The 20,169-nt window shown below is 43.9% G+C and overlaps 1 protein-coding gene across 5 annotated transcripts in view; it reads left to right on the top strand.

Annotated features, from left to right (window-relative positions):
* ATF7 (activating transcription factor 7) overlaps positions 1-15,354 on the top strand; it is a 218,173-nt gene extending 202,819 nt beyond the window's left edge. For 4 of the 5 annotated variants that reach the window (XM_063952151.1, XM_063952154.1, XM_063952153.1 and 1 more), the window contains exons 5-12: positions 1,909-2,028; positions 2,574-2,728; positions 2,975-3,074; positions 3,166-3,282; positions 3,415-3,546; positions 3,758-3,955; positions 4,056-4,185; positions 8,009-15,354. In XM_063952151.1, coding sequence (XP_063808221.1) covers positions 1,909-2,028; positions 2,574-2,728; positions 2,975-3,074; positions 3,166-3,282; positions 3,415-3,546; positions 3,758-3,955; positions 4,056-4,185; positions 8,009-8,226 — 1,170 coding nt within the window. In that variant the 3' untranslated portion in view covers positions 8,227-15,354. The remainder of the gene's footprint in view (positions 1-1,908; positions 2,029-2,573; positions 2,729-2,974; positions 3,075-3,165; positions 3,283-3,414; positions 3,547-3,757; positions 3,956-4,055; positions 4,186-8,008) is intronic. The other variant, XM_063952152.1, reaches the window with a different exon arrangement.
* The last annotated feature ends 4,815 nt before the right edge of the window (positions 15,355-20,169 follow it).

Below are 20,169 nucleotides of genomic sequence, written 5' to 3'. Positions count from 1 at the left end.
GACCATATAAAAGTGTCCAAATTTAGATAGCTGTTTCCATGGAGCAAGTAGGAATAATAAAACCATGCGGTTGCTGTTACTCACTGAGACGCTGTAATCCCTTACTGCACGGGATAAGTAGTTGAAAGCCGCTTGTTATCACCCTGTGCATGGGTGAGACCTCCGTCAGCGGTACGTTCAGGTAAGAACCGTTCCCTTCAGTGCGGCACAGTGTGGATGCGCCGGGCTACCGTGCAGATCCCCCAGCTCAAGTGAGCAATGCCCAGCCGGGCAGAGTGTTAATATTTTTCAAGTGCAGGGGGAGGTTTAAGTGAGAGAGTTTGATCACAGCTGAACAATTCACCGGTAACTTGTAACAGACAGCCAGTAACGGTGTGTATTTCTCTCCTTGGGACACTTAATGGTCAAAAGCGGCCCTTTCTTCTGTACCCTCAACGCGTTTCTCCGCACCCCAGGCGGCTTCTTCAAGAGGCAGAGTGTTCCTCTCTGAGCACTTTTTTAAATCTTTTATACCTTGTCCTATTGTAATCATTAGGGGCAGGTGTGTATGGGGGCTCAACAGGTGCATTGGAATCTTAGCTTTCATACACAGATAGAAGTGTCTCAGAGTTTTTCACTAAACGTGGTCTAATAAAAGACATTTATAAGTAGCTTAAAACTTAATCATAAGAATGTCGGTTTATCATATATAAAAAACATTTTCTGTTATGCGGACAGAATCACAATAATCCCATGGGGTTGCAGCTATACTAAAAATCCTTCTAGCACAGCTGCATAATTATAATTTAATAGTCTCCCACACCTAAGTGAGGGAAAGAAATAGATGAGCGTATGTACACATATGGAGGGTTAAATACACAGTACTAATGATGGCATAGTTGTAATAGGCATTATAGTTTATTAGATCTTACTTTTATTCTTAATTTATCAGCCTTCATTATAGATAATTTATCATAGATAAACCATACATGATATTAAACATATCTACATATCACATCCCTTCATATTGCTATCTTAATACGCCCAAAAATTAATACACTATAACATGGGACAATATAAACTACAGAGTAAAAACTTTTTAAAAACTTATATATATGAAGAAAGAGATGTATATATTTTTTTTTTATACCTTCATATTATTATCATACAAATTATTATATTCATTCCTATAGTCCCTACCTAAAACTAGGAGTGATTATGTAGGTCAGCAACTAGACCAACGTGCAGAATAGGAATCTGGCGTGCCGCTAGCAGTATAGGGGCAACGCCAGGTCCGCTCGCAGTCATGGATGCAAACCCAACAGAACCACTCCATGCACATAGAAAGTAAAAATAAAAGTAAAAATAAGTATTCTTTAGAGAGCCTGATTCAGACGTGCGTAAACCTGATGGTTTCCGTACATCTTTGATGGTGAGAGATCTGCACGTGTGCAGATCACACGCAGCACCCCCTAGCTGCAGACCACATGCAGCACCCCCTAGCTGCAGACCGCATGCGGCACCCCCTAGCTATAGACCGCATGCAGCGCCCCCTAGCTGCAGACCGCACGCAGCACCCCCTAGCTGCAGACCGCACGCAGTGCCCCCAAGCTGCAGACCGCACACAGTGCCCCCAAGCTGCAGACCGCACGCAGTAACCTGCAAATAATGCGGAAATGCGAATCATGCCAACAGTATCTTTTTAATTTTGGAAGAAATCTGTGATCTATTAACATGGCAAGTATAAGGTAATAGTGTTGTGTAAAGGGCTGGGACAATGCCTGTAACACAAAGTTGGCAGAAATGTGTTCAGGCTGATACCTTGTTTTGAGGATTTTTGTAGCTTGTGACCATAGGGATTTCAAAACCATTTAATTCCATCTCATTTCTGAAACAGTTTATATGTATTGTGTATTCTTGGCTATGCAGAATGCGGGACCACTGGATATGTCCTTACCTTCCACTCCTGACATTAAAATCAAAGAGGAAGAACCAGTGGAAGTGGACTCTTCTCCGCCAGACAGCCCTGGATCTTATACAGACGAAGAGGTAAGCACTCTCATTTCAGGTGAAACATTTTGTGGTGGAAGTGGAAAAAAATTGACTAGTAATTTTCAGTCTCTTAATAGAAAATGCAAAGGTCAGAATGGTTAGTAGTTTTTATAGTGTAGCCTGCAGACTACGTTATCAGTAATGTACGATAGCTAATGACTTTCTACATCAAGGTTCCTAAACCTCTCTTCTTTATATTACTAAAGGTGCCTTCAGTCTGTTATGTGCAGCCCAAAATAACAGATTTCTGCATTTGGAAAGGATGAGCTAGTGAGTAATTAGGCAAGGTGTTCCTTAAGCACTTGCAGAGGCTGTAATGTATATTTGCAGACATTAGAAAAACTTGGTATGATGCAGAGAAGAATAACTCTGACAGTCAGGAAAGCTTTATTAGAAAGTGACCTGCAGCATTGAGGTAGCCATAGATGACATGTTAAATCACAGATTACTGGCTGTATAAAAGTTATTTTGTATTAATAGTATGCACTGTGCACAGTACTCAGCAGTCTGGGTGATGATGTTATTGTGTCACTCTGGTTAAGGTGCCACCGAAGCCGCAGGTCAGCTCTACACCCACTCCAACAATAGTACGTCCAGTTTCACTACCCATCCATCTGGGATATGATCCTTTGCATCCAGCACTGCCTTCACCTACATCTGTCATCACACAGGCCCCTCCGTCCAACAGGCAGCTAGGGTAACGAAGCTAAAGCTTTGTGTTTGTTTGTTTTCTGTCTTTTTCTTGTGTTGATGGTCAAAACCTTATTAATCCTCTAAATCCCAAAGTGTACCCCTGTCCTTTTTCGTCTGTTGTTCCCCACTTTCTTGCTACCTGTATTTCTCCTACCGAGTTACACCTTTATTCCATGTATATATGTCTGTCAGCCTAGTATAGGTTTCTCCCATGCCTCCCGGCAGATAAATGATGTCCTCTCTATTTCAGTTCCCCGGGCAGCTCTGTCCCGCTCATGATGCACCTGGGCAATGGGCAGTCAGTACCCTTCCTTCCTGGCCCCCATGTACAGATGCCGTCTGTTATATCGGTAAGGAGACCTTTGTCCTCTCTTTTGTGGTGCTAAGTGAAGTGGACATTGGTTTCACTGACCTATCTTGTTTCTGTGTTGGTTGGCTCAGTTGGGAAGACCCATGTCAATGGTGCCCAATATCCCAGGTATTCCTGGGCCCCCAATTATCAGCAGTGGAGGACATCTTTCTCCCTCGGCCCTTTCAGCTCATGCAGAAGCCAAAATGGTGAGTGTACAACACAACAATGGTACAAAAGATGGACTTGCTGTAAATGCTAATCAGAATTCTTTGGCAAACTTTCTTCACTTATTTATTTTTTGTCCTTTTAATTGTTTTTTGTTTTTGTTTTTTCTACAGAGACTTAAAGCCTCCCTTACTCAGCAAGCTCCATCTTCTTTAAATGGAGGGATGGCTATGGTAGCATCACGGCCAGAGCAGAGCCAAATATTGGTCCAACACCCAGACGCACCCTCCCCAGCACAGCCTCAGGTCAGCAAAGAGTAAATGGACATTACATCAGACAAGTTATAGATACTGTCAGTGTGTAGATTACACTAATAGGGTGACCAAGAGTGCCATCCTGCAATATGATGGGGAGAGAAGTGATGAGTGATAAACAATATACATATATATCAGCCTCAGTTGGAGAACAAACTGTAATTCATTTGGTAGGTTCATCATGCATCTGTTTCCCCCACAGGTATCTCCTGCTCAGCCCACCCCAAGTACTGGGGGTAGACGACGGAGAGCTACAGATGAGGACCCCGATGAGCGACGCCAGCGCTTCCTAGAGAGAAACCGGGCCGCTGCGTCCCGCTGCCGTCAGAAGCGCAAAGTTTGGGTGTCCTCTTTGGAGAGAAAGGCTGAGGAGCTGACTTCTCAGAATGTGCAGCTTAGCGTAAGTCAGTAAATAATGGCATAGGATGTGCAGGAGTGGGTATCAATTCCTGCCCGGCAGATTCGGCTCCAGCATGCTGACATTGTGTTTCCACCTGTAGAATGAAGTCACGCTGCTGAGGAACGAGGTGGCCCAGTTAAAGCAGTTGCTTCTGGCACACAAGGACTGTCCTGTGACTGCCCTGCAGAAGAAAAACCAGGTTTATCTTGGTGAGTGCTACAAAATAAGAGGTAATGCCAGGTCTACATACAGTAAGTGTCTGCATTGATCATTTCCAATCGCCATGTTATGTCTGTATGATCAGCTTACCCAGGGTGTTTTCTTATACAGTATTTTAGCTGAAATCGTTATCTCCTGTCATTTGTCATGGTAATTATGCCATCAGGTGGCATTGTTTTATTAAAACCTGTGGCTTATGCATCATTAATACCTCAGTAAGCAAATCAGTAGAGCTGCTTCCACTCAGTAACAATACCAGATGAATCCAGTGTTTAATGTTGTGCGGAATTATATTCAGTGGAAATAGATTTCGTTTAATTGTGAAAGATTCATAGTTTTGACTGTTTAATGATGTGGTAGTACTGATGTATTGATCTGTAGGTCATTTTTAGTATTTGAAGAAACTCCCATTCATGAATGACAATAGAAGTGTCTGTCTGTAAGCTCTAATGCTAACCATGCTATAGAGATGGAATATAATATAATAAATTAATCTGGTGAAATTAGATGCAAACGTGCGGCTGATCCCATGTTTGGTTCAAGTAGTTAAAAATGTTAATTGTTTCATGGTATTATGTGCACACACTGTTTTGTACTGACAAATCTGTAATGTTCCCAAGCCTAGTACTTACCTTTGGTGACCAGTTTGCCTTAACACACTGGAGATAAATTTGTTAGTGCCAAAGATACATAAAAATAAGGTTTTCTGGGCAGAATTTTTCTTGTGTGCTTAGACTACTGCAGTTCCCTCTACCTAGCTCTCCCAGCAAAAGAATTGCAGATGGTACAAAGTGCAGCTGCCGAGCTGTTAACTCACCAGCCCCATTCCAGCTTCATAACACCCATTCTCTACTCCCTTTACTGGCTGCCTGTAAGATGGTGAATCGGTTTCTCGATTGGCTTACTGACTTTCTCTACATGACCAGGGCCCAAAGTACCTAAAGCAGCTTCTGATCCCTTTACTGCCCCACTCGCTTACTGCAATCTGTAGATCAATGACTATCAGCACTGTAGTGGCGGTTTTTCCTATGGGCTGTCTAGCACTGCAGCCCCCAAACCCCTACCCCAAGGAAAAATCTACCACCAGCTATCAGTGGAGCCAGATGTCCGTGAAACTGCACTGGCTTTACTGTGACTGGCAGTGACTTCCTATTGGAAGTCCTATCTGTCAGTCACAGAGACACAGGGCAGTCCCATTTGTAGGTGTTTCCTTTTTGCGGGACTGACAGACTGGGCTGCTGTTAGCAGAGAGCCAGTTTCCTGTAGGAAGCCACTCCCTTCCTCGTCGGCCCTAGTCGGCTTCTACGATATAGGGGGTCATTCTGACCTGATTGCACGCTACCGTTCATTGCAGCGTAGTGATCAGGTCAGAAGGCTTTTGTACTTGTGCGGTGGGGCCGAGCCTGACATGCGGGGTGGATTAGCCCTGTGCTGGACGTTCCCCTGCATGACAGCTACAATCAGGTCTGAATCACCCCCTCAGTCCATAGAAGTCAGGGTTTTGCACGCGTGCTGGTCCTTGGGCGTCTGTGAACTACATAGTACAGGTGCCGGGAACCGGGCGGTGATGGGGACAAGGCGGCGGAGACCCGGAAGCATGGCCAGCGGCAGCCCTCCTCTACCTAGGCAGGAGCTGCCGCTGATCAGTAGTACCTAGAATCTGGGGGATGAGCTTTTCGTTTTGCGGTGCTGACTCTATGGAACTCGCTGCCCCGTACAGTCCGGGAGCCCTCCACTTTAGAATCCTTCCATCACAGACTCAGGAATTACATGTTTTCTCAACATTTCACTAATGTCCCTTTAGTTACTAAAAAAAAAAAAAAAACAATGCTTAGTTCTCTATTCTGTTACGCTTATTTTGTATCTTGTATTTTTTTTGAAATGCAAATGTAAGCACTTTGAGTCCATTTGGGAAAAAAGCACTATATAAATAACATTATTATTATTATTTGTGTCTTGTACTGTAATACAGTATTTTATATAATACTCCAAATTTATGTAGGTAACAAATCTATCTCCAATGTGTTTAACTCGGCAGATTATTACGTAGGAGAGTAAAGTGCACTCTAAACATATTACAAAATATGTGCAACTGTTTATTCATTTGCTTGATATCCAGGTTAATGCTCTGGAGTAAATTGCTTCTATTAAATAGTGCAGTTTGTCATAATATGAAACCAGGGTATGGTGAAGAGCAGTCATCTCCAGCAGACCACATCCTTCTGACGTCTCAGTGACGTTACCTGTGCCTCGTGAACCAGGGTGTCTCTTCCTAAATATGGGTTCAGCTCAGAAAAACTCCTTTCATTGTATATAGGTGACAAGTGCCCTTTTTATCTTAGCACTTGATGTAAGATATATCTGTGTATACTCACGAAAGTGATAAGTAGGTATCCTAGCCTAGGCTGACTGGGAAATATGTGGCGATATCTATTAAAGTTTGCTGTCCTGGGCTTTCTATCCAGAGCGTAGAGATCGTTCTGTAAAACATTGCTTTGCTTTATTAATTGTCTCTTTAAAAAAACATGACATGAAAGTGGTGTCTGCCATTGCTGCTAATGGAGACGTTTGTCAGTGACGGGGGAGGTGGGAGAGATGTAAGCTTTGCCAGCGTACTTTGGTCAAGGTGTATGTGAACAGTTAGGACATTCTCAGCAAGGCTCAAATCAATTTATCACAGTACAGATGTGTCCTCATACACTTATCCTTAGAGTGCTATGCATGCAGTCGCGTAAGATGCAGGGCAGGACTTAAACGCTCTGCCACGGGTAGCCGTTACTGCACTTTCTCCTATATTTAGTATATTTAATAATATCTTACATCATGGCTTACAGCACACTAGATGTGTCACAAAGGAATTGTCATAAAGTCTTCGATTAAGCACAGCAACACATGGCATGAAGCACGGCGCGGCTTTCTTGTATCTGAGCTCTGACATTTGGCTTGTGCACAGGTTAGTGCCTGAGTCGCACACAGTAGCTGCATGCAGCGCTAGCATCAGTGTCCAGGATACACACACGTTGGCCACTCATGTATTTTCTGGAAAAAGTCTATGGCGAGGCGCAATGTGTTGATTAGTCACAAAGTCTTTGGCACGTCAAATCGGGCTATTTGGCGTGACGTGATGTGTACTTAATCAGTAGCTGTATGGGTTACTGCCACTTTAAATGCATGGACTGCTCTATAACATTATATACATCTATACATGGATTTGTATCTATCAATGTATTGTCTTGGGTTTTAAAGCTAAACATGCCCATGTTAATTTCTGAAACATATCTTAGTAATTGTGTGTAGAGGATATGGTTGCTCGTCCTGCTTGTAGTAACCAAACGTCTATGGGCAAGGTCCACAGCAGTAAGGCTCTGACTGCAAGAGTAGATACGTGGCAATATGCTCGGCTTTGCCGTGTAAATGATAACCAGCAGACTCGCAGGCTGTTACATATGGGCCCCGGTGTTCCTGGGTTTGTCAGTATCACTGTACTTCTACATTCCAGCCAGGCTTTTTTACTTTCTAAAGAGGCTGAATAGTTTGTTATGTTTTATTTAATTTGCAGATAATTTTACCTTTTTATGTTTGTTCTGCTATTACATTTTATCTTACAATAGCCGTACACACACTTTGTACTTCCGCAGCCTGATGTGTAAAGTGGTTCCACAAATCTCTTAGATTGTAAGCTAAGTTGAGGAGGACCATTTTATCTTCTGTTCCATTTCATTGTACATGACTTGTTTGTGTCACGATCCCCTCCATGTACAGCTCTTGTCACTTGTCAGCACTTTATAAATAAAGAACGATAGTAAAATATTCTTTTTACTTTTTTCCTTCCAGAAAACCTCAAGGACAGTTGTGATGCAAGAGGCTCTCCAGGCCCAGTCACCCAACACAGTTCATTGTCCTCTGCCTCGCCTAATGGTCTGCGCTCACCAGCCGAACACATGGCAACTTCAGTGCTCACACAGATGGCCAGCCAAAGGACAGACGGCCACAGTCAGCTTCTACAGTCACACGTCATCATGTCACCACAGTCGCAGGCAGCCAGCAGATGATGTATCTCTGCCATTGGACCTAGAACTAATTAGCGGGATGCCTCAGCCCCAAAGACTGAGCAGAATAACTAAGCCCCAGTACAGAACGGGCGGATATGGATTATAAATATATATACATATATATATTTGTTTTTAAAGTTCGGTAAAGGGTGTTTAGGGAGGGTTTTTTTTAGTACACAGAACCAAGTGATTGAAGCACTAACTTTCAGATCTCATCAGGTCAAATCACTAACACATATCCACATACACACATACAATACAGTAAGGGCTTCAAGCACTAACTGACAATGAACACGCAGTCTACCATACACTGTGTGGCCTAGATAGAATACAATTCTAAGGTTTACCATTTCAGTGCCAGCAGGGTGGGATTTCCTGGTGCTCCTTGTCTGAGCTCTCTCCCTGACCTGGTCCATCATTGCAGCCTAATTATTACTGAAGACCGCTTCCATCATTTTCCTTCTCTCATTGTTACTCCTTTGAAGAAGACCGTGCCATCCACTCTTTACCTGTCCGTGGCATTTCAGTGTTGCTAGAAATTAATTGATTCATTACAGAAAATGCCTTATTTCTCAGTTGCTTTCCAGTCTTTAAGACTCTTTGTCAGGGGAAGTACGCAAGAAGCAAGTTCTGAACCGTGGGGCCAGCCTGGTGCTGGCAGAACCTATGACACAGTACAGAGGAAAAATACGAGCAGGTCCTCCCACCAATGCAAGGAGGAGGCACAGAACAATCACCCGATAATTGTTACTGCATAGGGTATGCTTTGTAGAGATCCCAAGCAGCCAAGTGATCAAAGTTATGCCTGTGTTTGACTCCAGCGGAGCAGTGATGACAGTACTTCAAGGAAACACCTACAAGTCTTCCACCGCTCTTGAAATACTGCTGATGTTTTCTGCTTTGACCTTAAAGTTTGGTTTTTATTCATCCTATTTCAACACTAAATATAACCAGCGATGTAACCTTTCCAGAGCCTCGCCTCAGTCTTCCAGCAATCCCTTCCTGCGACACAGGTGACATGTGACCCCCGTGGGTATTGCCTGCCTGTGCCAAGAAGGCGCCTTCTTGAGAGATCTGTAAGAATTACCTGTGTGATAACTGGAGGAGAATTGAAGTCTAATATATATAGGAGTGACTTTTCTCCTCCCTGTACTGTACGTACCCTATTGCAGAGATGCCAGAAGGGGCTTCTCAGTGTCGATTGGAGGGCTGACTTTATGTGCCTCTTACTTTGTTTTCTACACTTTATGGAATCAGTTCTTACACCATCTATAGTTCTTTGATTGCTTTTACTTCTAGCTATTTCAGGTATTGTTCTATGCAATCATATGGGCCTTTATTGAGCTCTTTATTCAATCCCTACTACACTTTGGGATTCTACATTATGGTTTACTTGCAGGTTCGCAAAGCAACATAAACAAATGTATCATGTAAGCAATTTCCTCAATCAACAGGTTTACAGTGTAGTGCGGAGCTAAAGATTGATTATGTATGACTCGTATACATTGCTGCAGTAAAGACGGCATACCCTGCAAACTAGACTGATCGGGCCTCAGTGATTGGACGCATATTCCCATAGCTGACACCTTAAGCTAGCTATTGTAATGTGCAGATGCTTAAACAGGGTCACAGAGTACTATTCCTATTGGAACACACTACAAAATCCTTATCACCATGAGATATATTTACCATCTTTACTATAAATCCATTTCGCAATTAAAACAATATTGTCCTGGTTCTTAGAAAAAAACTGATCTGAGTAGGTTTTGGCAATGAGCTGTTAAGTTAAGCAAGTTCCATATATTGCGGAAAACATTATCAATTAGGAGATCAGGAATAAAATAAAGACAAGTGATGTAACATATGTTACAGTTATGTTGAGTAGATGAGATCTACAAAGCAGTTTCCGAACACTATATAAAAAAAGGGAAGATTTGGCTCGGGAGAAGGTAAAGTATGTGGTGCCTCTAATAGAAAAATGTATTCGGACTCAACTAATGGTAGTGTTACACAGCTCACTGTAAATCAGTATCTCTTCGCTCTCGGCATGCAGTGCACCAGCTTTAGGAGAGCGCCAGTAGCTCAATTGTTTATTACTCCTAGCATCAGGGATTCTTGTATTGCGAAAGAAAAATCTGGCTTCTTTTGAGTACAATGTTTAACCCCCTTTTTATTCCTTCATATTCGAGCAGGGCTGTTTCTCGCTAATATCGCTCCCAGTGCGACGGACAGACGGTGTGACGTTAGTAGGTGTCAGCAGGGTGACAGCACAGCAGCCAGCAGGGGTCGTGGGCTGGCGGGTGCGCCGTGCGATTCTGCGGCTCACCCGCCCTTAGAAACGACCATGCCTTCAAGTAGCGGGTTACTGAAGAGGGTACTGGCCTGTAGAGCAGAATCCTAGTTTTATCCTTTAACTAGAGCACTTAACACATAAAGGACTAGATTTTACCCATGTGGCTTAAATACTGTAATACTGTAATGTCTGCCAGGAAAATATATAGGTTTTATAGATTAGTCTGCATTACTTTTATAAAGTTTTCATGGAATTTTCTGATGCTTACGTCTGCTTTAAAATGCCAAAACCTATTTCTCTGACGTCCTAGTGGATGCTGGGACTTCCGTAAGGACCATGGGGAATAGCGGCTCCGCAGGAGACTGGGCACAAAAAGTAAAAGCTTTAGACTAGCTGGTGTGCACTGGCTCCTCCCCCTATGACCCTCCTCCAAGCCTCAGTTAGATTTTTGTGCCCGAACGAGAAGGGTGCATGCTAGGTGGCTCTCCTGTGCTTTAAAATGCCAAAACCTATTTTAAATATGAGATAAATTGGTTTGACAACAGATTGTTTTACCCAATACAGTGTGTGATCAGTAGAAAACTATTCATGGTACAAATACAACCATGAGCCATTAATGATATTGAAATACCATGTATGTACACATCAATAGTGCATACAAATAAGCGCAGTTGGAAATAACATTTAGAGGGCTATCCTATCAGCGATAATTTGATGCACAAAAAGACCAGGCTTTTATCAGGCTATCCAATTATAGACTGTTTGTTTCATGTAGCAAATTATCCCTATTCACATGAAAACACATAGGGTGGTATCCAAATAATATATCGCGCCCAATCTCCTTTCTAAAGTGATCCCCGTTAAAGTGCATATCGCGCCCAAGGGTTGGGCGCTCTGGGGGCAGCGAGCTAAAATTATGATACCACACCCGTCAGCAGAAACAGAACGGATGTGGAAGCGGGCGGAAATAATTGAATACCGTCCATAAGGTACACAAATAGCGGGGGACTTTTGTGGTTTCGCGGCAGCTATCTCTGAAAAAATGGTTACTTATCAGGGATGTGGCAGGCGAAACAAAATCCACAAAAAGCGGACTAATAGGATAGCCTCATCATCGGTAATTAGCCGCAGTAAATTGCAGCGGCTAATAGGATATCGCCTTTAGTGCAGTTCTCAAGTACTTTCCACGTGTTTTAGAACTATTCAACAAGTGCCCAACATTAGCCAAAAATTAGACTCTTGATTAAAGAAAAAGTGTCTTATGTAGCAGAGCTCCAAGTAAAGACTGCTTTACTCTGAAAGGTGCGTAGTGCCTGTTTATAATCTGCACCTGGATCTACTGTATCTGTTAAGTAAAGTTATTGTCTTCAACTTGGTTTGCCTCAGAGTATCACCAAAGACGCTTCTTATTTTAGTTTTCTAGGAGTACAATGATCGATCGGAGTGTTTTACAATGTATGATTGATTTGTATGGTGTGCATAAAAAAGTATGTTTCAAAATGAACACGGAATTCACATGTACCATTAAAGAATATATATTCTTTAATAGTACGAGAAAAAGTTTGGAATGCTGTCGGTTTCAGTCGCTCATTAGTAAAGTGCACTTAGACTCATTTTTATAGCTGTCCAGGACTGTTATCATGCCTATATTTTACTTGCAGTGACCTTGCCACAAAATGAATAAACACACTTTAACCCCACAAACACACACTGACCCCACAAATACACTTTAAAATCAGCATCTGTATTTTCACAGTTGAGTACAGCAGAGATACTCAGATTGCCACGCACCCCTTTCACACCAAAATCCCAGGTCCAACCCGTGTTTCGGAACACAGGGCAGGATGTAATGAAGTCCGAGTTCGGCGGCTGTGCGGGATTGCAGCCGAACGCGGACGTTTTTTAAAAGGGGCAATTTTGTTCAAGGAATGGTTTAGACTTGTACATGATTGCCCCTTTAAAAAAACGTCCGAACTCGGACTTCATTACATCCCGGCCAGTGTTTCAGTCTGGGTCAGGCCATGGCTCTGACCTGGGTTATTCCTGGGTCGGCTCCGTTTACACTGCACATGGGTGTAGTGTTGACTGTTCTGCTGGTGCTTTGATTCGGCTCTCCCTATGCTGTAAACAGAACCGGGGTCGGATGGGTTAACTGTTCACACTGCCCCTTAACCCAGGACCTTCCTGTGTCCAACCCTGACACCTACCCAGGTTGGATTCCCACGTCACTGGACCCTGGCTAATTTTCAGGGACCCTTTCACACTGAGCCGCAACCCACGTTATTCTGGCAATAACCTGGGTCAAAGCGACGGTGTGAAAGGGGTTTAAGAGTTATTACCTTAATTAGTGCCTTGAGCATATGTTGTTTTATTACATATGATTTGTTGTGTCTGTTTGCTCCAGTTGGAATTGGCCTGGTATTGTTAATAATTGGTGCCTTATAATTTGTGTGATATATTGTACAATCCTGACCAGATTGAACATAAACCTTGAATTATTTGCATTGTATCATGAGAATTGTATAACTCCTTACCAGGCGATGTCAGTCACTACGTATAACTGTTGTCATCACACTTTTTCTGGTCACGGACTGTGTGATTTTGTAATGAATTTACTACATTGTCCAAACTTTAGTAGAACCCATTGCCTTTACATGCAGTCTGTATGTATTTTCCTAGTCATAATGCCAATAACCGGATATGCCTGATCCTGGTATCCAGCCAAATTGAACGCAGATACCGTTTGGGTTTGCCCCAGCGTTTTGGCTGCTTGTTCATTATAGTAGAACTCCGATTATCGGAACATGATCTGTGGGAACCAGAAATAATATTTGCTGGTATATTAGCCCATAAAAAATAAATTATGTAATAAAATGACAAAACAAAAACCCCTACTGTACATACATAGTTTACATGTATACAATTATACAAACTGATTATCCAAATTACCCTCTCCCAATTATTGTGGATAATCTGCGTTCTACTCTTGTGTTTTCTAGAACTGTTTGAACTCTAAGGGGTCTTTTTACTAAGCCTTGGAGAGAGCTAAAGTTGATGAAGATAAAGTATCAGCCAATCAGCTCCTAACTGCCATGTTACAGGCTGTGTTTGATAAATGACAGGAGCTGGTACTTTATCCCGCTCCACTTTATTTCTCTCTGAGGCTTAGTAAATAGACCACTGTGGGGTTTTTTTATGGCAGCATAACTGTTGTGATAGCCGTGCTATATCACTCCTGTAAAATGTCCCTTTTACATCTAAATGAATCCCATTCTTTATGTAAAACTGTTAATCACACACCATAACGTATTGGTGAAGTCATGATTTTAATCTCTGCCAGATGTAACACAACATTGATAATTCTTAGCAGTGTGTCATACTGTAACACTGTAGTAATGCACTGTCCAGTACCCCTTACACCGCTGTGCCACATACTGTGAGATTGGATGAGTAATGAAGTGCTTGTCAGGTTGCCTTCATCTGTCCTCATCCTAATTTCACGAGCATCCATATACTGACTTTAAAACTATAGAGGCACTTAAGTCCCTCCAGGACATAAAAACTCTCAAGACAAGAATACAATAGTTTCATTAAAAAAAATGCAAAAAAAATCTGTACACTACAATACTTATTATGTTTTAATGATGACTATAATTATTTAATACTATAACGATGCGTTTCCATTTCATTAAATGATAAAAAAATATAGAGGTTTAAGTATAATATTTTATCATGGAAAATTAAGTGTTTCCATTTTGCACTTCTGTGTAGCTGACGTTGCTCAGGAGAATCGCTGAACCCTTTCAGAGCTGTGTAAATGCATTGTTGTGTCTATGTGAATTTGTATAATACATTGGGAATAGCTCTGGCATTTAGCTTGGTGGATTACAATGAAAGATTCTCTTAGATTATATTAATTTGGGGTCATGCAAATTTCAATGTCAAGTCCTCTTACTCTTCATATATAGAATTGAGCTGTTGATTGATGCATAAGACGAAATGCCAGTCATACCAATACGTTGTAAGTGTCTGTGCTCGGTTACAGAAATACTGACCGTGTATGTGACTCCAGTTGTCTCCTAGGATGGGGATGTTGGGAGGTAAATATGCCTGTAACACAGTTCTGGGTACAGCACATGGGAGATCTGTCTGGTGCAAAATAAACATTTAATTTTCCATGGTCTAGCGATTTGTGATATAAGCCATGTGCTTCCTTTGTGCAATGCGAAATATGATGGTAAATCATTCTACTGTGGAGAACTGATGTCCCATAAGTGTTTGGAATCTGAAAGAGAGAAGACTACACAATGTTCTTTATTATGGTTACAAATTGCTGACCATTGTGGAAGACCATTAATATTTTAAACGTAAAATAGCAAAACAAATCACTGCAGTGTTTGAGTTGTGTGCCATGGTAGGCAGGGGCGGCTGCTGAATATAATGTGATCTGGACTTAACATTCAAGCATCTCCATCCCATTTTGCAAATATACTGCCATTATCTCAAGAACTGCAAACTTGCAAAAACACCAATGAGAACCTGTTATATTGAGAAGACTAAGAGATAAGAGATATGTCCTTGTTATGTGACTCAGGTACATTTCTTGCATTAATCTCTCTATACCCAAACGCATTAAATGCTGTATGTGCCCCTGGTGACCAGGAGCTGCAGGTGTCATTGCACCACGTCACCCATCTGCCAGAGACCTGCAGAGCAATCTACTCTGGAAGTGGGTGATATAAAGGCCTTGTCCCTTTCACCCTTGTTGACACCAAATTAATGTTATGTGCCTTTTATTTTGTTAATCCTGTAACAATAAACTCTGTTACCAAGTACCTGTATATTGGCGTTGTTACTTTCATGGGGAAGTGTGGAGGGAGTTCATCAGTGCTGGTGTATAATGATGTATATTGGGCCCAGTGCTGTAAAAGGGGTGCCCATACCCTCCTTATAGAAACTCTGTGTTTCAGGTATGATTTTGATAAGGAGAGCTTGAGTTAAGGCGCTATGGGTATTATTTTCTCTTACGTCCTAGAGAATGCTGGGGTTCCATTTAGTACCATGGGGTATACACGGGAACTTTGGGAGCCACTGGCACTTTAAGAGTTTAACAGTGTGGGCTGGATCCTCCCTCTATGCCCCTCCTACCAGACTCAGTTTAGAAAATGTGCCCAGGAGGAGCCGGTCACAGCTAGAAGAGCTCTTAGGAGTTTCCTTAGTTTTATTGTTTTCTAGAGTTTGTTATTTTACAGGCAGGCTGCTGGCAAAAGCCTCCCTGCTTCGTGGGACTTAGGGGGGCAGTAGTGTCCAACCCAGAGAGGTTAATGGCCACTATCTCCGCTGACAGGACACTGAGCTCCTGATGGTAATGATCGTTAGCCGCCCGAGGCGACCACTCACTCCTGCAGCATGCCGCCACTCCCTAACAGAGCCAGAAGAAAGAAGAATGGTGAATCTGATGCCGGAGTCTCGGTAAGCGGGTCCCCGGCGGGAATGGCAGCACAAGTCTGACAGGCTACGCTTCGGAAGGCTCAGCGGCACACTGTACGGCGCTGTGAGGGGCGTCCTGGGCCAGCGCGATACCCTACACTGGTCAAACATAGCTTTCAAGGTCTAACCCACTGTTTGCTGCAAAAATTACCTCAGGCCAGTATAATCTCTAAGTTCGGGAAGACGCGCCATTACAGGGGGCGGAGCTTCTCAGAGCGGATCCAGCACTGACCAGAGCTATTTTCTCCCTGCAGACACATGCTGACAGAGAACGCTTTCCTCCACATAACTACACTGAGGTAAAAGGTGTTATAAAAGGGGGGAGTGATATTACGTACTAGCTACCCTGTTAAGGTTACGCTAGTCAGCGGGGTTTTTATCTTTATATAAAAGCCTATAAGGGCGCGCTGTGGCTGGCTTCTTGTGCTCTGTGACTCTCTGAAGATATTCTGGGAGGGGAAACTGTGTTGACATGTTCCTGTGTATGTGTAATCCACTTTACCATGTTTAAGGGACTTTGTCCTGTACTGCAGAATGTATATCTTCTCCTGGGGAGTCTATACCATGCTCAAAACTGTACACATCTCAGGCTTCGGTGGCAAATCCCCCTGGGGTGCCCTCCATAAGTTGTACTTTAAGAATATATATCCTGTACTGGGTAGAAGCTGCAGTTTTGCGAAAAGTGGGGTTTCAAATCCCACTGCTGTGCCTCTCACCCCATCTCCGTACCTAGAAAGTGTACACTTGCCCATATAATGCATATATATGAGGGGTCCAACATATGTTTGAGGATATTAGGGATGGGGAATATTATTATATGTATATAATGACTGCCTTCCCACTGTGTAGGGAGTTATACTCCTTATTTGGGAAAACCTGAGTACACCCAGAGTTATTATCCACATCCCTATAGAGTGTCTAAATTGACAAATATGGTTATCTTACCTGTCCCTGGTACAACCTCCATATATGCTGATCACCTATTGATACTAATCTCTAATACTGTACACTGCTGCAGGTGTGACTCGGAGACCCACTTTTGCGTACATCTCTGGGGCTATTGTAACATGGTCAGGCTCCTTACTTGATGATTTAGATTCTATGAGTAGAAGTGACTTGCACTTGTTTCAATGTCACATACAGGATTCTACAGGCTTCACGGCGAGACGCCATGAAGGAGATTGACCTGCATAACGCAGGGACCACTGCTCTGGCAGTTTTGACATGCAGGGGATGGTGGCTACACTAATGGACTGCGGATACAGAATCCGAATAAGGTATGACAGGTCCGCCCTTCACAGGTAAGACCCTGTTGGGATACACGGGATATGTGATTTTCCATGTCAGCTGCGGGTAAGTCGGTATGTCTTCCTTCCGCAGCTGCACAGACCAGGAAAGTATATCTTACACCTACACTATTCCTTCGAACATGATTCCACATATTCCTCCACGTCTTTTAGAGGACGTTGGGGAAATCCAGAAAACCTGCGCCGCCAGTTTCCCAGGGACGGATTTCATATTCTGCCTTTCTGCTGGGGGTACACTGGGCTCCACAAGGATAGACATAGGGGTGTAGAGTAGGATCTTGATCCAAAGCACCAACAGGCTCAAAAGCTTTGACCTTCTTCCCAAGATGCATAGCGCCGCCTCCTATATCACCCCGCCTCCGTGCACAGGAGCTCAGTTTGTAATTGATGCTTGCAGTGCAAGCACGGGACAGGAAGAGCTGCTCACAGCAGCTCTAGAAAGCTTTTTCTGAGGAAAAAAGAAGACCATAAGGGCTGCAGCAGAGGCACAGATTGTGTTAGATGTCAGTAGACATTGCCTGCTGCAGCTCCATCTCTCCCCCAGCGGCGCTGTACACTCCCTTGCCCTGGTTGCCGAGTACCTACAGCAGGAGGTTCCGGTTTTCTTCCAAGTTAGTCACACACGGCTGGGGCTTTCCGGGATCGTGTGGCCGCACTTCAGGAGGAGGTAAGTGGGTCCCGCTCGCGGGACCCGCACTTTATCACGATCCGGTGCGGCCGGTGGGAGGCGGTCCGCGCGCACTGGTGGTGGACACTGTGGCAGTACAGGCGATCCCACCAGGGCATGGGTGCAGGTCAGGTTTTCTCTCTAAACCTTTATTTACAAGTAGCACGCAGTACCCGGTGGTTTTGCCAGCAGAGGGGATAAGGCTTAGACCTGGAGCCCCTCCCCCAGCCCCAGGGCGCCATTTCCCGCAAATGTTCCCGCCCTGGAGCTGCATATCTGTCTCTCCCTCACTCCCTGGCAGTGTCTGCGGCGCCATTATCCCTCAGCTCACTGTTCCTGGGAATGCTTGGGCAAATCCTCCTATGTAAAGCCGCCTGGTTGTCAGTGCTGTGACTTTACAAGACACTTAAGTATTCTCCCTACCTTTTTTAGTCAGTGTTAGTTAAGAAAGAGTGCACTTAGTCAGGGTTTCCTAGTACAATTACCCTGTGATATACATCCAGTTCTTACTGTGTACTGTTATATCTATTGTTATATAGCTGTGTAAGCTAGTCCAGTGCAGTATTATTGTTAGTAATAACCTCTGCATTGTACAGACTGTGACTATTTGTGTGTGCATTTGATAGCTGAGTGGTGTCCATTTCGTGTCTTTCACTCAACCTGCTATCCCTATATTCTATAACCTGAGGGGGCTTGGTGCGTCAGGTTTTATCTAATATAGGATTTTCACAAAGATATACTGTATTACGTATTTTTCTCTGTGGTTTAGTCACCATATCTCTCCTTTATCTCTGCTGGTGCTGACTACACTGCGCAGGGGTTTGGGCTAGAGGTATTGTGCTGCTGACAAATTGTATGGTGTTACCTGAAACTGCAAGTTATATCATGTCTGCTTCTGAGGGTAACGGTTCTGGGGCTGAACACACTGCCGGTGTTGCTGAAGCCGCAGATACCTATGAGGAGAATATAGCAGCTTTGGGCTCTGGTTCTGGGGGCTCCTTGCCCCCCAGTGGGAAGGTGGCAACGGGGGCAAATAATGACCCGCCGTGGGCCACTTTTTCCACGCTTCTGCATACGCTAGTTCATAAACTAACACCCCCTATGGGATCCGCAATGCCGGTGCAACCGTTTGTGGTCCCTGCAGCTAACCCGCCGTGGGCAGACGATTTATCTGCTCAAATAAAGAAGTTGAACCAGTCCCTGACTACTAAAAAGTCTCACCGTCGTGCGCCTACGTCCAAGAGGTCCTCTAAGCGAGCGCTTGTCTTCTCACAATCCACTGCTGTCACTAACACCTCGTCGGATGAAGACGGCACTTACACTGACCCCACAGGTTCTGACTCAGATACGGCTGATGGGGAGGGGGGTTCACATGTGGATGTTCCTGATCTTTTGGAGGCTATTAAGTTGATTTTACAGTTTACGGATGATCCTGAGCCATTCGTTCCTCCTAAGAAACCAGATAGGTTCAAGCGTCAGAAGGTGATTAAACAAGTTTTACCTCACTCTGACCACCTAATTGATATACGTCAGGAACCCTGGGAAAACCCGGGTACGAAGTTTGTGCCTCAAAAGAAGATGCTGGCTCGCTATCCCCTCGCGCCGGAGCTGTCTAAGAATTGAGAAACGCCTGGTCACGATCCGGGTATCTGGACGCCATTACTTACCCTTCAGAGGCCTCCTAAGGCTGGCTCAGCGTTCCAGGACCGGATCCCGCTGTTCCTGAGTTTCCACATGCAGAATGTCAGAGTGGTGATTTCATCAGCCGCGGCCTCCGCTGTGCCCGCGTGGTTAAATGTGCGCTTGTCAGTCTGGCGTCTCCTGTGGCCGGCGTCGCCATTACTGTTTCAATTCTCACATGGATTACAAACCAAACTTCCCTCCAAGTGTCTGCATGGGCGCAGCCATCTTGGATTCTGTCAGCTGATCATTCCTACCAATCCGTTGTCAGTTTTATTAATTTGCATAATTGTCTAGCCAATGCCTTCCTTGCTGCAGGTATAAATAGGTTGTGCCTGAGCAAGGAAGGCGTCAGTGCTTTGGTTGTCTAACCTAGTTCCAGTTTGTCTCTCTCCTGTGGTTGTCTTCCAGGTTCCAGCTCCTGTCTCCAGACTTCTGCTATAGAGACCCGCACCAGCATTCCATCTGCGGTGTAGCCTGACTCTCCGATCCATTCTGGACTCACC

This window comes from Pseudophryne corroboree, chromosome 2, assembly GCF_028390025.1.
Source record: "Pseudophryne corroboree isolate aPseCor3 chromosome 2, aPseCor3.hap2, whole genome shotgun sequence".
Classification (NCBI taxonomy): domain Eukaryota; kingdom Metazoa; phylum Chordata; class Amphibia; order Anura; family Myobatrachidae; genus Pseudophryne; species Pseudophryne corroboree.
This window is presented reverse-complemented; position numbering and strand designations above follow the sequence as displayed.